This window comes from Urocitellus parryii, chromosome 9, assembly GCF_045843805.1.
Source record: "Urocitellus parryii isolate mUroPar1 chromosome 9, mUroPar1.hap1, whole genome shotgun sequence".
NCBI lineage: Eukaryota > Metazoa > Chordata > Mammalia > Rodentia > Sciuridae > Urocitellus > Urocitellus parryii.
Genome location: NC_135539.1, coordinates 143,516,543 through 143,532,651, shown reverse-complemented (window position 1 = coordinate 143,532,651; position 16,109 = coordinate 143,516,543). Strand labels below are relative to the sequence as shown.

The 16,109-nt window shown below is 52.0% G+C and overlaps 1 protein-coding gene across 2 annotated transcripts in view; it reads right to left on the bottom strand.

Annotated features, from left to right (window-relative positions):
- Positions 1-16,109, bottom strand: part of Adcy10 (adenylate cyclase 10) — a 55,321-nt gene that overhangs the window by 35,804 nt on the left and 3,408 nt on the right. For both annotated transcript variants that reach the window (XM_077802541.1, XM_077802542.1), the window contains exons 5-14: positions 15,565-15,770; positions 13,612-13,705; positions 12,148-12,236; positions 8,989-9,180; positions 7,305-7,423; positions 6,866-6,942; positions 4,906-5,095; positions 4,560-4,615; positions 2,185-2,338; positions 47-239 (exon numbers count right to left, since the gene is read on the bottom strand). In XM_077802541.1, coding sequence (XP_077658667.1) covers positions 47-239; positions 2,185-2,338; positions 4,560-4,615; positions 4,906-5,095; positions 6,866-6,942; positions 7,305-7,423; positions 8,989-9,180; positions 12,148-12,236; positions 13,612-13,705; positions 15,565-15,770 — 1,370 coding nt within the window. The remainder of the gene's footprint in view (positions 1-46; positions 240-2,184; positions 2,339-4,559; positions 4,616-4,905; positions 5,096-6,865; positions 6,943-7,304; positions 7,424-8,988; positions 9,181-12,147; positions 12,237-13,611; positions 13,706-15,564; positions 15,771-16,109) is intronic.

Here is a 16,109-nt window from a genome sequence, read left to right as displayed (position 1 = left end):
GCTTGCCCTGTGGCCCTTCCCTGCAGAGCCCAGTCCTAGCAGGTACCTGGACGTGGAAGATGTCGTTGAGGAGACAGTGGAACTTCTCGTCCAGCAGCCTCCTGACTCTGCTTTGAAGGTTGGTCTGCCGCTCCTTGTAGTGTCTGCAAGTGTCCAGACCCAGCACGTTGGCCATGAGTATCTGGATGGTGTAAAAGTTCTGATGGAAGCTGATCTTAGTCAACGCGATAGCAATGGTTCTGTTCATGAGAAACCAAGAGTCAGAAGAGAGTTTGGCTTACAGTTTTCAGAAACACCGAAGTGACGAGGAGCTCTGACTCCTCTGGTTCAGCAGCGACAGACAGACTCTCCAAGCTCCGTGGCAGCGGCTGCTTTCTGCTGCCGACGTTCCTCTTCCACTGTGCACCCAGCTCCCGCCACCTGGCCCGGCTGTCCCTGCCCCTGCCCCATGGATCTGACAGAGGTGCCCCACAGGAGCCTGAGGGAGCTGGCTGGTTGCCCACTGGGCTGAAGGTGTTGCTCCGTGGAGGAGCTTATCTCGGCACAGGGCCCTGGCCTGAGCCCAGTCCTGGGAGGGGCAGCCGACCCCACCGGATCACGCCGACCCGGAGCTGTTCATGGTTCCCACTGCCTAAAGGCCTGCGTCCACGCTCCCTTCTGTGACGGGAGACTTCCCGAGGTCTCACTGTCAGCCCTGCTCCCTGCCTAGTGACCTCCCTTCACTGCCAGCAAGCGGATGCATCCTCGCCCGCCACCTTTGCTGAGGTCATCCGTGCATCCTGAGTGTCCCTGGTGTTGCTGGTGGCCCCACGTGGCCCCTCTTGGCTGTTCATCTGTTAGTCCTCTCAGGCTGCTCCTGGAGACCCTCCTTGCTGCCCAAGGCTGCGTCACATTCCCTTCTCCCTGAGGGCAGGGATCAGGTATTGCTCGGGATCACTGACCCGTCCCCCCAAGTCCTTGTGCTGAAGTCATGGCCCCAGGGATCTCTCATTTGAGAACAGGAAGGTTAGAGAGGGATTAGTTAAGATGAGACCTTATTAGAGATGGCTGGGTCCCCAAACCTCCTTGTCTGGTGTCCTTATGAAAAGGGGAAATTTGGATACAGAGACTACAGGGAGGCTGCCAGTGCAGACCGAGGCAGATGTCTGGGTAACGCTTCCACAAGCCAAATAGCATCAGACGGGGCGGCAAGCTGCCAGAAGCCAGGAGAGAGGCCTGGGAGAGGTCTTCTTCCTCGACCCGGGAGGGAGCAGCTCAGCTGCTGCCTGGACCCTTGGCTGGGCCCCCAGAACTGTGAGACCGGCTTCCCTGTTGTCCAGCCACCCCGTCTGTGGTTCTCTGGTGACCTGCACAGCCCTCAGTGGTCCCGGACCCTGTGGGACTTGGTAAGTGCCCACGTGAAGGAACGCCTCCCCCCTGCTGTGGGTCAGCCCTGGCAGAGGGCAGCGTTTTGAAACGGGCTTTTCTCAGGCCTGACATTGAGGAGTGATAGAAAGACAGGGGTCAGCAAGTAGTTTCCCCTTCACCCCTTAGAGGGAAAAGCTGTGTGAGACACCATAGTCATCCTTGTGGCCATCATTACTGTCACTTCTGCAAGGGGCCAGGCAGACTGTCCCAGAAAGGGCCTTCCACACCCGACACATGAGGATAGAGGAACAGTGTAAGGTATTTATGTCAGCTTCGCCTTCCAGAGCAAGTCCCCAGGACGGTCACTGTTCCACTCACAGGGTGACAAACTTGTGTGTGTTCTGCTGGCGAAATCTAGCCTTGATCACAATGTCTATGCTAGTGGTCCTCAACCTGTGGGCATGTTGGATTATTTAGGAAGTTTAAAATACCCAAGCCCCACCTGGCTTCAAATCAGGATTTCCAGCAACCAGACCAGAAAGTTGCTCTTTTCCTTAGTTCAAAATATTTATCAGGGCTGGGGATGTGGCTGGGTGGTAGAGCACTTCCCTAGCATGCATGAAGCCCTGGGTAAAATTCTCAGCACCACCAAAACAAAAAGAATTAATCTTGTTAATTCATCATCAAATTTGGCACAGGGTCATATCACCCCAAAATACTCATCATCATCTATTTGGTGCAGGGTCATATCTCCCCAAAACTACAGAAATGCCAAGTAAATGGAGCTGCTCTAAGGGGCAGGACCTCTGACAAGGAGAGAGAATTCCCAGGACTCACCTGTGGTTCTCACCTTGAGCCAGGTACTCAATTTCCATAAGTATCTGGCTTTTTCCATATCCAAATAATCCTTCGTACATTAGGATTCGGCTGCAGTTAGACATCAAGAATTCCTTCATGGTACGCATAAAGTATCTGATCTCTTTATCACGCCCTATTGTTTTTATTTATTTTTTTTAAAAAAGAGGAGCAAAATCAGCAACACAAAGAAGTCCAGATATTTAAAAAAGCACAGAGGGACACCCCTTCTAAGACTATCCTAGGAATTTACATGGCATGGTTCAGACTTTACTGAGGCCCTGAAAACTTTTTAAAATCTTTCTCGAGAATTTTCCAGTTAACAAGGTGATTTTGCAGTTGTATTTTAGTACCACAGTTGTAAAAGAAAGTTGATTTTTTTTTTCCTGTGCTGGGGATGGAACCCCAGAGCCTCTTGCACGCTAGGCAAGAGCTTTGAAACTGAGCTACAAGCCAGCCCCCAGTAAAAGTATTATTTTAAACTAATTATAATTCCATTTAATTTGCTCATACTAAATGGAATTAAACCAAGTCTATTAATACTAAAGCTTGCTTTTTCTTTCTACATCACACTAGTAGTAAACTATAGATTTATTGAGATTAGAGCTCTAATACTGAACAAATATAGAGAAAACAGTTTTATTTCCAGTTCTGTGATGAAGGAAATCTTCCCTCATAAATGCAAACCACATTGTCTCAGGGCTGCTAAGAAGCGTTATTAGGGTTAAGAAAGTCCAATTCACCTCCAGAAATCATATACGTTATTATTACCATAAGGGCAACCTAAATTATTTTTAAAAGTAAAAAATTTTTTTCCTGATTATAAAACACTTGCTCACTGTGGAAAATATGGGACACTCAGGAGAAGGAAAAAAGAGCAAAATAAAAATCACGTTGGGTTCCAACCCAGTCACTGTTATTTTTCTTGTGTTTTTAAATACAAGCTCAGCTCACAGCCCTTGAAACTTGGGTGGTAGGAGAGAGGCAAAAGTACCATGATTTCAAAACATGGAGCATTTCTGTCAAGAGACTGAGGGACAAGATGGGTGCCGGGGAGCACCTTAATCCCGGCAGCTTGGGAGGCTAACGCAGGACGATGTTTGTGAGGTCCTAAGCTACGTAGCAAGACCCTGTCTCTAAATAAAAAATTTAAAAGCCTGGAGATGGGGCTGGGGATGTGGCTCAAGCGGTAGCGCGCTCGCCTGGCATGCGTGCGGCCCGGGTTCCATCCTCAGCACCACATACCAACAAAGATGTTGTGTCCGCCAAAAACTAATAAATAAATATTAAAAATTCTCTCTCAAAAAAAAAAGCCTGGAGATGCAGGTCAGTGGGTAAGTGCCCCTGGGTTCAGTCCCCAGCACCAATCAAGACAAACAGAAGAAATACTTGGGGACTAAGGGCCAACTATCACTTCTTTGTGGGACATAAGATTGTGGAGGAACCATCTGTAATTCATGGATAAAGACTCAGATATTATCCAGTATCTGTGGAAAACCAGGACCATTAATCCAAGCATAGACATTTTAGGAAAAGCAGCTGTGTGCTTTACTTGGTAATGTAAGTATCTGGATATAGATTAGCAAGAACCACTCTGCACACCGTATGGCTGTGTGTGTGTGTGTGTGTGTGTGTGTGTGGTTCTGAGGATGGAACCGAGGGGTGCTCTACCACTGAGATCATTCCTAGCTCTTTTTATTTTTTTTTTATTTTGAGATAGGGTCTCGTTAAGTTGCTAAGGACCTCACTAACTTGCCAAGACTGGCCTCAAACTTGCAATCCTCCTGCCTCAGCCTCCCTAGTTGCTGGGATTATAGATAAAAACCACATCTGGCTCATCTATCTATCTATATCTATATCTATCTATCTATATATATTTATAATGCTTTATTTATTTATTTTTATATATATTTTAAAAGACACAGGTTCTTGCTGTGTTGTCCAGGCTGGCCCTGCACACCTGGACTCAAGCCATCCTCCCATCCTCTTGCCTCAGCCTCCCAAGAAACTGGGAGCCCAGGCACACGCCAACACACTAGGCTTATGTAACATTTTTAAATAGGTATAAGTAATCCTGGGTGTTAGAAGTCCGTGGGGAAGGAAGTGGGAGAGCGTATGTGAGTGTTCCTGGAGTATTGCTACTTGTCTCTTTCTTGGCTTGGAGTATGGTTCTATTCTCATTTTGTGATAATAAGCTGCAGGCTCTTATGGATGCACTATTCTGGATGTCCTGTGGTTTCGGGCTGGGTGTCAGTCAGTGGTGGAGTGCTTGTCTAGCATGCACAAGGCCTTGGCTTCGTCCCCAGCCCTGCAAAAAAAAAAAAAGTTTTTTTTTCAAGTCAAGTCTTACTACCTACCCAGCAAAGGGTAGCCCTCATTTCTGTTGCAGATGAGGTATGCCATCCCAAACATGCTGAAGGAAAGAAAAGAGGTCAGATTTAAGATGGGGAAGATGAGGGCCAGAGCGCCTGGCTCTAGTCCCCAGGAGTCTCCCTTTCCATCTCCAGCAAGAGTCTGTCCCTGAATCCAGGGACCCTGGGCCGCAGGAGGGGAGAGGAGCTCCACTTGGTGATAGAGGCCCACAGTCCTGCGCATGCTCAATGAATGTCTGCTGCGTCTGCTCTGGTAGCGGGGCCCTGGGCAGACCAGACATCCAACAGGGACCCGAGAGTCCTGGCCCTGGGAGAGGCCACCCACACTCACACTTTCTCATTCAGGCCCAAGCACTGATAGACGGGCCCAGAATCGCCAACACCTTTCATCGCTTTCTTTGGAAGCTCTTTAAAAAAGTAGGCTGGTAGGTTGCTGCCGTTGTAGGTGACAGAGTCACAGGTCACGATTCCCGGGTAGTACATCATCATCCTGGCGGCTATGTTGACTTTTTGACCAATGACTACAACAGGAAGGAGAGAGTCAAAGAGCAGGGGAAAAAAAAAAACAGCCCTTGAACTGAATGTCATTTGAGGGTCATCCCAAGGGCATTCACCTGTCACCTCCCTTGCTACTCATGAGTGACACAAGCATTTGGCCTTCTAGTATCCAGTCAGTCAACAGCTACAAGCTCATGGCCCACATGGACCTCACTTAGCCAGCAGCGAAGCGATTCCTCACTTGGGAGGCCCAGAGGACACTGCTGGGGTGGGGGACCAGGGACACGGGGAGGCTCTGCCAGCTGGGTGCCAGGCCTGACCGCTCCCCCATGGGCTCTAGCTGGCCTCTGCCACCGTGGGAAGAGCACGCAATGGGATTGAACTAAACCAGGCACAGACCACGTGTGCGCCGTGTGGACCTGAGTCGGTGGCTTCTGAAGTCAACGGGGTTGGAAGCAGGGTGCATGGAGGACGGGCAGAGGGACCCTTGAGCGGGGACGCCCTGCAGTGCCTCTAACTACCACGCACAGGTACTTGGGCTTCAGCTTCCTGTCCACCAGACGGGATGACACTATGACTGTCTCAGAGGGTGGATCGTGGAGATTAATGAGTCAGGGACGGGGCCGCAGCTCGGTGGTAGGGCTCTCGCCTGCCACAAGCAAGGCCCTGGATTTGATCCCCAGCACCAAAAAAACAAAAAAAAAAAAACCAGTTAATATATGCTCACATCTTTGGGTGGTGCCTGGCTGCTTGTAAGCACTTATTTAATATTACTAAATGAGCATTAGATATTTCATTTTAACATGAACATTCCTTTCTTGTATTTTGTTTTGTTTTTTTCTGGTGCTGGGGACCAAAGACAGGGCCTCACACGTGCCAGGCAAACTCAGTACTACTGAGTTACACCCCAGCCAGGTCATCCTTTTATAAACCTTGTCAAATAAAAATTATAGGAGGCCATTGTTTTGGACTAAGCTCTTGCACTGGGCCCCCAGAAACCAGAGTAAAACTCAAAACATACTCCCCCATGCCAAAGCTCCCTGTACTCCCACCAGCCGCCGTCTGGACTTGAGGGAAATCAGGAGCAGGAAACGCTCGTTCCCCAATGGGCCAGCCCCAGTGGCAAGCCGCTGAGGCTCCCCGCCTTCGTCCCTAGGCCGGAGCTGACCTGAAGCTGACCAGTCAGGCACTTCCCCATTGTCCCCCGTCCTGCCTTCCCAGGACACCACCCAGGGACCAATCTGCTTTTTGCTCTGTGTCTGCTGTCTCCCGCCTGCTCTGCCCTTCAGGACGCACTCTGTTTTACAGAACGAAGCCTTGCCCCATCCCGTATGATCTCTGAACTGGTCTGCCCTTTGACACACTCTGTGGTGGGGAGCTTCACCTCGCATTCAAGCCCAGGTCAACAATGCCCGCGGCCCACCCTGCCCCACCCTCGCCTCTCCACTGCCCACCGAGGACTACTTTGAAGGAAATCTTATGGTGTCACTTTGGACACAGGTGTCCAGCATTTGAGATGCCTGATTGCTGAACCTCGCGGGAGGAAGGGGAGTAGGGATCTCAGCTACCCGTCCCTACCCTTCCATGAAGGTGGTGTTGTTTTCAGAAGTGCCGACGGTCATCATTTTAAGAAGGGGTCCTGAGCTACTCCAAGAGCAAGGGCATTATTACAAAAGCCCCACTCCATGGGTAGGGCCTCCGGCTCCTCCCTCCAGCGCCTGGTCCCACACAGAGCTCTCAGGGACAGCGCTCCTGCTGGGCTCCCTGCTGCTCTGCGGGCTGCTGGGGCTCACCCGTGTACTCGTGCCTCACGGTGTGCCCCACGATGCCACAGAAGACGATCCCACTGGCAACGCCGATGGACACGGTGCTGGCGTGGTGGGGGAGGGATAGATAATGAGCACTTCCAGAATGACAGGAGCAAAGAGGCCTGGGACGGGGATGGTGAAGGGGGACCCAGCGGTGGTTCTCCCAGGCGGGATCCGTGTAGGGCAACTGCACGTGGCCTGGAGAGGAGCAGGAGGGACGAGGCCCAGAACTGGGCCCTGAATTCTTTTCCTCCTCCTTCTCTGTCCTGGGCCCCACCCCATATCTTTTGTGTGTGTGGTGCTGGGGATTGAACCCAGGGCCTGGTGCAGGCGGGGCAGCACTCCACCGACTGGCTGTATTCCCAGCACCCCCAGATATTTTCAAAGGGTCAGGGGCCCCGGGTGGGTCAGGGTCAACACTCACTGGATCTTGTGGACCTGAGAGCAGAAGTCGAATATATCCACAGCACTCTCCAAGGCGTGGGAGAACTCGTCAGGGGCCTTCTCCCCGGGGAAGCCAAAGACGCAGAGGAAGGAGCAGCCCTGCGGGGGAGTCAGCCAGGCCAGTGGCACTGGACTCCCAGCCCCGGAGCCACTTCCAGTGTCTGAGTGGGACTTCCTCTAGTGCCCGTCCCTTTGGGCACCCCCTCCTGTCTGCTCTCCTGTAGCCCACGTCTTACGCCATGGGCTCTGAGTTAGTCAGAGGGCACAGAGCAGAAGGCGCCAGGTTGGCAACTAGGAATTCTGCACTCTGCCTGTCTCCGGTGGAGACCATCCTGTGGGCAGCACGGCCAGACCCTTCTCAATCACTCAATCAATCAACAACGAAAGAGGAGCAGCAGGTAATGAGCCCAGGCTCAGAGATGCCCAGTGACTCGCTGGGGTCACCCCGTACCCTGGGAGCCTGGCCTGAGAGACCTCAGACTGCTCTCTGGGACCCTGGGCTCTTGGGCCCTCCTGAGGGGACGGACGGTGAAGTGGGGCCTTGGAATTCCTGCAGCTCTAACAGTCCATGGCCCCGCCCAGCTGAGCTGGCAGAGGGCGCTCAGTGGCTGCAGCCTCTGTGAAATGCCACTGAGTGCCTGCTGGAGGAGCCAGCAGAGGAGGGGCCCAGGGAGTCAGTTCTCACCACCACTTCTCAGGTCACTCGCCCCTCACAGGACAGACCCAAGACCCGACTGAGAACAGTGAGAGGCACTTGAGAGCCGGAGATGAGCCACAGATGCAAACGCTGACGTGGCAGGCGGCCCTGATGTGGCAGGTGGGTCCCTGATGTGGCAGGTGGGGCCCTGATGTGGCAGGTGGACCCTGATGTGGCAGGTGGGGCCCCTGATGTGGCAGGTGGGGTCCCTGATGTGGCAGGTGGGCCCCTGATGTGGCAGGTGGGGTCCCTGATGTGGCAGGTGGGGTCCCTGATGTGGCAGGTGGGGCCCCTGATGTGGCAAGTGGGGTCCCTGATGTGGCAGGTGGGCCCTGATGTGGCAGGTGGGGTCCCTGATGTGGCAGGTGGGCCCTGATGTGGCAGGTGGGGTCCCTGATGTGGCAGGTGGGCCCTGATGTGGCAGGTGGGGTCCCTGATGTGGCAGGTGGCCCTGAGGTGGCAAGCGGGGCCCCTGATGTGGCAGGTGGGGCCCTGAGGTGGCAGGTGGGGTCCCTGATGTGGCAGGTGGGGCCCTGAGGTGGCAGGTGGGGTCCCTGATGTGGCAGGCGGCCCCACAGGAACCAGCTCCTAGGGACGCACTTCCTAGCTCGGCCCTAAATCCCTGGGAATCACCTTACGCAGTGGGCTGGAGCCGTAGGAGCAGGGAGAGGGAGCTGAGCCTGGGGAGCAGACCGGGAAGGCAGGCCGCCCAGGTCTGAGCCCTGTCCCCACTTGTCTCAGGATCCAGGCCTCCAGAATGGGGACCACGACAGCAGCACCTATTGCTTGGAGCAGTCGCGAGAAGGAAAGGAGTGCACTGTGCAAAGTACCGGGGCAGTGCCCAGCGGGTGCCAGGCACAGAGACTGACACCTCTAGGTCAGATTTCCACCTGTCTCCTCCACTGGCCAACAAGCTTGGCCATGGACCTCAACTGCTGGCAGGTCCCATCCCTTAGCTCATGTTTACCTTGTCGAACATGAAGACTTTATTGATCTGGCCTCGGAAGACCTTCAGGACAGAAGTGATGTGCACACAGGCATCCTGGATGGCCGTGCCTATGACCTCTGCTTTGTCTTGCTCTTTAAACATCAGGTTCACGAACACAATCGTCACCGGGCGAAGCTCAGACAAATAACCCCCAAGTTGTTTGTCGTCGATCTGCAGGGTACAAAGCAGCTTTCTGGGCCCTTGCGGTGGACCCTTCCTGGCTACGCCACCCCCGCCCCACACCTGGATTGTCCCTGGGAGGAAAGCAGCCTGGAGAGGCCAGGAAGCTGAAGCTGTCAGGGTGTGTGAGGTCACCCGCAGAGCCAGCCTCCCGGAGCTGACTGATGGGAGTGGCCTGGAGTGGGGTCTACCCCTTGGGATGTCCAGCCAGCAACCACTCCATCTCCCCAGGGACCGGCTCCCACATGCCATTGTGAGGCCTCAGGACAGGGGGAGGAGCTGCTGTTCTCATGGCCTCTCTTTTTCTGACAGTGGGATAAGACTGTCAAGCTAGGGCTTGGGGTTGCAGCCCTGGTAGAACTCCTGACTAGCATGCAAAGAGCCCTGGATGCCTTCCCAGCACCTCCAGAAGCAAACAAAAGTGCACTGTGTAATTCAGCCTTTTCATAACCCTGTGGCTTCTGGAAGATTTTCACATTACATTCTCTCTCTCTTCAGGCAAAATAAAATCAGTCTTATTTTTCCCATTTTACAGATCAGATAATACATGGAGAAGTGTCACAATTCCCCCAAGGTCCTGTAAGGAGAGAGCCGCAGACTAGAATCCAACTCTGCAGACCCTACTCCAGCAGTGCACGCGGCACCAGCTCCTGCCTCTCCGGTACTTCATCTAGGTCCCCTCTCTGCTGCAAGTCATCCACAGGTGGCAGGGAAGTCAGGAGCGCACATATACTTGGACCTCTTACCAGGTGTCCCTTCGTTATCACCCGCGAGTGCCCCTTTTCCCTGGGAGTCACCCTGGTTCCCTATCCCTCCTGCAGACCTTGCTCCCACCTGGTTGCCCCAAATAAAGCATAATTGGTTATGTCCCTTGGGGCGGTGGGGACGGGTGTAGGAAGTGACTTTCTCCAGGGTAGGACAACAGCAACACCAGCATTTGCTGCTAGGCAGGCGACTTTAGGGGCAACCACCCCTGTCGTCAGCTGTGCTCCTTACAAGATGTTTGGTGCTCTGTTTGGGGGGGCAGACGCAGCCCTGCAGAGAAGCTTGCAAGGAACCAGCCCTGATCGCGGAGTCAGAGTTGCCGGCTCACTCCTTCTACAGGACCCAGAAAGGACTCTATAATAATGAATTCTCCCCCGAGGTGTCCCCGCCTGGGTTCTTGGACAGGTGACCATGACCTGGAGCTGCAGGTCTCAGGAAGGTGCCCTCCTCCGTGTGTGATGTGAGTATGTGGGCGTTTTCCCAACCCAAACTCTGCTGGCCAGCGCCCTGCCTGGGGGAGATGGGGTGGTCCCAGTGCTCCTGCTCCTTCCCTGGCTGCAGACAATGACCGGCTCTTGGGCCTTGCTGAGTGGTTCTGCCCCGCAGCCCCAGCCCCTGACACTGCAGGCAGTTTCCACACTGGGCTGACCGTGGAAGGTGTGTTCTAATACCTTTTCAATACCTTTTTTTTGTGTTCTAATACCTTTTCTAATACACACCACAAAGACCTCTGATCACAGGTCAAGCTGCTCGTACAAAAATGTCCTGGAGGACACAACTGCATTTTGATAGGATTAAAACAGATGTACGTCAGGACAGTGGATAGCCCACGCCCAAACTATAGTATTCATTCAGACCAGGGTCGAAATCCCAGCAGCACCTCTTATACCACAGGAGTACTAGTTTTCTCACATGTGCAACAGGGTTATGCTGGGCATGACAGTACAGCCTGCAATCCCAGCTACTCAGGGGACTGGGGCAGCTCGTCCGAGGCTAGCCTCTACAGCTTAGCGAGACCCTGTCTCAAAATAGCTCAGAGGTAAAGTGCTCCTAGGTTTGGTCCCTAGTACCTAAATAAATAAGTAAATGCAATAGCAGAGTGACCAGCATGTGGCGAGTGCTGAGAGCTAGTTGGGATTCCCGTGGCTTCGTGGATTTGAAATTTTTTTTAATATTTATTTTTTAGTTCTTGGCGGACACAACAACTTTGTTGGTATGTGATGCTGAGGATCGAATCCGGGTCGCATGCATGCCAGGCGAGCGCGCTACCGCTTGAGCTACATCCCCAGCCCTTTTTTTTTTTTTTTTTTTTTTTTTATTTTTTAGTTCTCGGCGGACACAACATCTTTGTTGGTATGTGGTGCTGAGGATCGAACCCGGGCAGCACGCATGCCAGGCGAGCACGCTACCGCTTGAGCCACATACCCAGCCCGGCTTCGTGGATTTGAAAGTCCAGATCTAAGGGAATGGAAAGGGAAGCTTTGGGGAGGTGAGGGTAGTTTAAAGAGTTCTAATTATCTGTACTGTTAAGTCTCAAAACTAATGCAAGGGCCTTGGAGAGACGCTGCCCTGACACTCACGTATTCCAGTGTGCCCTGTGGCACCCAGAACGAGTGCTCCTGCATCACCTGCTTGCAGCTCCTCCTGCCTGTCCAGTCGCATACGGCAACATAGCCTGGCTGATGCTTTTCTTTTCTTCTTCTTCTTTTCTTTCTTTCTTTCTTTCTTTTTTTGGTACTGTACTGGGGATTGAATCCAGGGGCTTAACTACTGAGCCACACCCCCAGCCCTTTTTTTTTTTTTTTTTATTTAGAGACAGGGTCTCACTGTGTTGCTTAGGGCCTTCCTGCAGAGGCTGACTTTGAACTTGAGATCCTCCTATCTCAGCCTTCCAAGCCGCTGGGATTATAGGTGGGCCCCACGGCACCTGGCCTCTGGTTGATGCTTGTTGTCACAGTGGATCTACGAATAAGGCCACTTTCATCTTTTTTGTGTGCTGGGACTGAACCCAAGGCCTGGCACATGCTATGCAAGCTGTCTGCCACTGAGCTACGCCCAACATCCCAACCTAGGTAGTCTCCTGGTTTGAATAATGAATTTCAAGTTTGCCATCTCCATACACAGAATGTTCTAATTTCACTAGACAATTTTACTAGCCATTAGTAAAAGCCAAAAATTCAATTATGAACATACCTGCTTCAAAATGTTTTCCATCACATACTTTTGTAGGGACATCTCCAGTTTAGGATCAGAATCCAGGATGCAGGCAAGCCTCAGGAAGTCTAGGAGGGCAGGAGGAGGGGTGGACTTAGCAAGGGAGGCTCCGGTCCCTTAGCCAAGGGACACCCACGTTCCTCCAGGCTTGGGTTTCCCAAAATTCAGCTGCATGTAGCTCTAAACCTCGATCTCACTTTCATCGTGCTTTGGAACTTGGGGAGGTGATGCCTCTGGGCTTCATCTAAAGCTACAGCCAAAGGGGTGGGAGTGGACAGAGCGCATGACCCTAGAGGAGGATGCGGTCAGAAGGGCAGAAGGGCAGGAATGACAGGCAAGGACAGCAGGAGGGTGGGACGGGCTGGTGACTGCTGAAAGAAACAGGAGGCCTTTGTTTTGGATTAAGCTCCTCCAGGGGCCTGACGGGGCTAGGTCAAAAGGGAGCCACTTGTCATGAAGCTCCAGGTCCCCAGCTGAAACCAAGCTGCGTCTCTGACCTGGGAGAATCAGGACAAGAGGGATCAGCCAACTCTCCCAACAGAGCAGTGTCAATTGGCACAATTGACACATGAAAAGGCGCTCGAGGCTGATGGATGCTATTTTTCTGTCTGTCTCCTTGGCCCTGCTTCCCAAGAAAGTCACTTTGAAATGACCAGACGCTTGTTCTGCTTTGATCCTGCTTCCACAGCCCTTTTCTCTTTACAAAACCAACTCGGTCTGCACCCCTCCTCAGAACGCTTGCTCTCCTTGATGGAACCAGGTGTTGTGGATTCTGGACTCGCCGACTACAGCCAATGGTGATCTCTAAATTGTTGTAATTTTGTCCTCTGATGAGGAAATGGAGAAACAGCCTCAAGAAAAAGAGCAATCTGAGATGAACCACCTCGGGCGAGGCTGGAGAGGAAGCCATTGAGCTGGGCTTACTGGTGGCCGAGAAGCAGCTCCAGACAGGGAAGAGGGCAGAAGCTTGAGAGCAGGGACAAGGTGTCAGTGGCTCAGCCTGGGCACGCCTGACCCAGCTGCTCAGGAGGCTGAAGCAGGAGGATGGCTGGAGCCCAGCTGTGGTGAGCCAGGCAACCCAGCACAACCCAGCCTCCAAACAACTAAAATAAAGAAGAAATAGAGGACTGAAGAGTGGAGAACCATAGCCAAGGTGCACTGTGGCTGCGTCAAGAAATGGGGCACAAGGACAAGCACAAACAGATCCGCACAATGCTCTTGAGAGAGGTCTGAGGCTTGAGTCGGATTCAAAGAGGCTTCACTTTTTCTTTCGTCAAGGGAAACTCAGCCAAAGCTTGGAAGATGAGGGTGGGGACCAGTGTCCAGGGAGAGGGTGCTACTTAGAACTGCTCTTCTAGGGGACGCGAAGCAGGTCCCTGGGTTGCTGGTAGGACCGGGAGTTGTGTTGAGGGGCAAGGGGTCACCTACATGGAGGGTACTTACTTTTGTGTTCACCAGGATAATAATCCATGAAGGTCATACATTTCGTGAAAAATTCCTCAAAGTTAAAAGAAGGGGGTGGTTTTAAGAAGTTAACCTAAATAAAAGGAAAAGAGAAGTTTTCACTTGTTCTGAGGGTTATCTGGTCCTTTAGTGTGAATTTCCAGTAGAAATTCGGGAATATGCTCTTGCATGTCTAGGTAAACAGTGATTGGTGTTCTTAAACACAAAAGATCTTTAATTTATAAAACTGAAAATTTAAGTAAAAAATTTAGAGGTTGGGGTTTTAGCTCAGAGAGAGCATGTGCTTACATGTGGGAGGCTGAGTTCCATCTTCAGCTCCAAAGAGAAAAATTTAAAAGTTTCTCCAACTATTCATTAAGATTTCAATGTTCACCTAGGCACAGTGGCTCTCACCTGTGATCCCAGCAACTGGGAAGGCTGAGGCAGGAGAATCAGAGCTTGAGGCCAGCCTCAGCAGCTGAGCAAGACCCTGTCTCACAATAAAAAATAAAAAGGACTGGTGATGTAGCTCAGTGGTAAAGCACCCCGGGTTCAATCCCCAGCATCCCCCCAAAAAAGAAGAAGAGTGGGAGAACCACAGCCAAGGTGCATTGTGGGTGCATCAAGAAATGGGGGCACAAGAATAAACACAAACAGATCTGCACGATGCTCTTTCATCAAGGGAAACTTGGCCAAAGATATAAAGGTTAGTCCTCTGGAAGGGCCCTCTGTGTATCTGGGTATATATACTGAGTATTGAAATCTTCCCTCTTTCTTTCTTTTTTTAAAGATTTTATTTATTTTTTTATTTTTGGTACTGAGGATTTAACTTTACCCCTGAGCTAGATCCCAGTCCTTTTTACATTTTGAGACAAGTTCTCACTAAGTTACTGAGGTTGATGAGGCTGGCCTTGTCCTCCTGCCTCAGCCTCCTGAGCTGGGACGACAGGGTGCACCCCACCCCATGCCCAGCCTCTGGAGTATTCTGCCTTCTCTGCCCCCAAACACACACTTTGTTTGATAGTGAGAATATGTGCAAACTGTATTTTTATAACTTTTCTGAAAGTCTAAATTCAAAATTAAAACCGTTTTGAAAGGTGTGAAAATGACGGCAGGTGGGGACATGGCTGCCCTAGCCAGCTGGCTCCTGGCTTGGGCGTGGACTGAGGAGGAGCAGGAGGGGGGGTCTGTGGTGGGAGGGTGGCGGAAGGATGTCCCGGGCATGAGTGCCTCCCACCTGGGTCTCATCTCCGTGGTGCCAGCCCCTCCCTGCCCACTCAGCTCTCCTCCCTTTTCGCACTCTCAAAGCACAGGGTACCGGGGTCTGAACCCAGGGGCGCTTAACCACGGAGACACACCCCAGCCCTCTTTTATATTTTTTTTGAGAAAGGGCCTTGCTAATTTGCTGAGGCTGGCTTTGAACTTTCAATCCTCCTGTCTCGGCCTCCAGATCTGCTGGGATTACAGGTGTGAACCACCACATCTGTCTTCAAGGCACCGATTCTCTAACTAGCCATTTTGCAAGGACAGTTCTAGGCAAGATAGAGGCCTGTCCTCCCTCCAGTGGCCTGGCTGTCATCCCTTACCTCCAGTCCTCATGCTAGTGAGCATTAGCCCTGGGTAGGAGGGTGCTGGGTAATGATAACAGGGCCAATGGCGCCCTCAAAACAACTCCCTCTGCTCCCAGGTAACAGCCAGCAGATCCTTCCTTAAGCAAGGTCACTAACCGTCCCGGCCCCTGCCCCTGCCGAGGACCTCAGTACCTCAATTCCACACCCTTAGGCGCCCACAGTAAGCCTCCTTTCTTCCTCAGCCCACCAACCTGGCTCCTAAGCCAAAGCCCACTTAGTCTAGCCCAGACTGGCTCCACCCTGTCTGCAGCCCAGGAACGTTGGGGAACCAACCTCTGGCACAAACTGGCAGGACGTTCTGCAGGCAGCAAGTCACACCTACCTTAACTGCTCTCTGATCCGGAATCCTCTCAATTTCAATCATGTTCCGATCGCAGAGCTGCCAGCAGTTGGGTGACAGAATGACATCGTTCATTCGGGCCATGTTCTGTGCAAGGCGCACATCATCCACTGCCTGTCCAATCACCAGGAAGTAGTTGCGTGTGTCATCTCCAAAGACCAGCATGGAGATGTGGCCAGCAGCCAGCCCTGGCAAGCAGGGGAGCCACAGGTGGGCACAAGTCCTGGGGATTCCCAGCAGCACAAGCTGTTGGAGGAGTCAGAATCTTGACTCCTCTACCTCAAGGCAAATCCCATTTACAAAGTTTTACATAAGGATCAGAGAATGTCCCTTCCAGGCTCAGGTCTTCTGAAATGCCCCATTTGTTGAAGCTAGAAATTTCAGCTACTAGTATTAGCCTTTCTGTGACAATTCTGTCCCCAGATGTCCCTACCAATGCCCAAAGTTATTTTACCTGGTCTTTAGTTTATTTGTACATAATGGCAATAGAAAACAACTCTAATAATCCTGATTTGGGGAGGATTTTC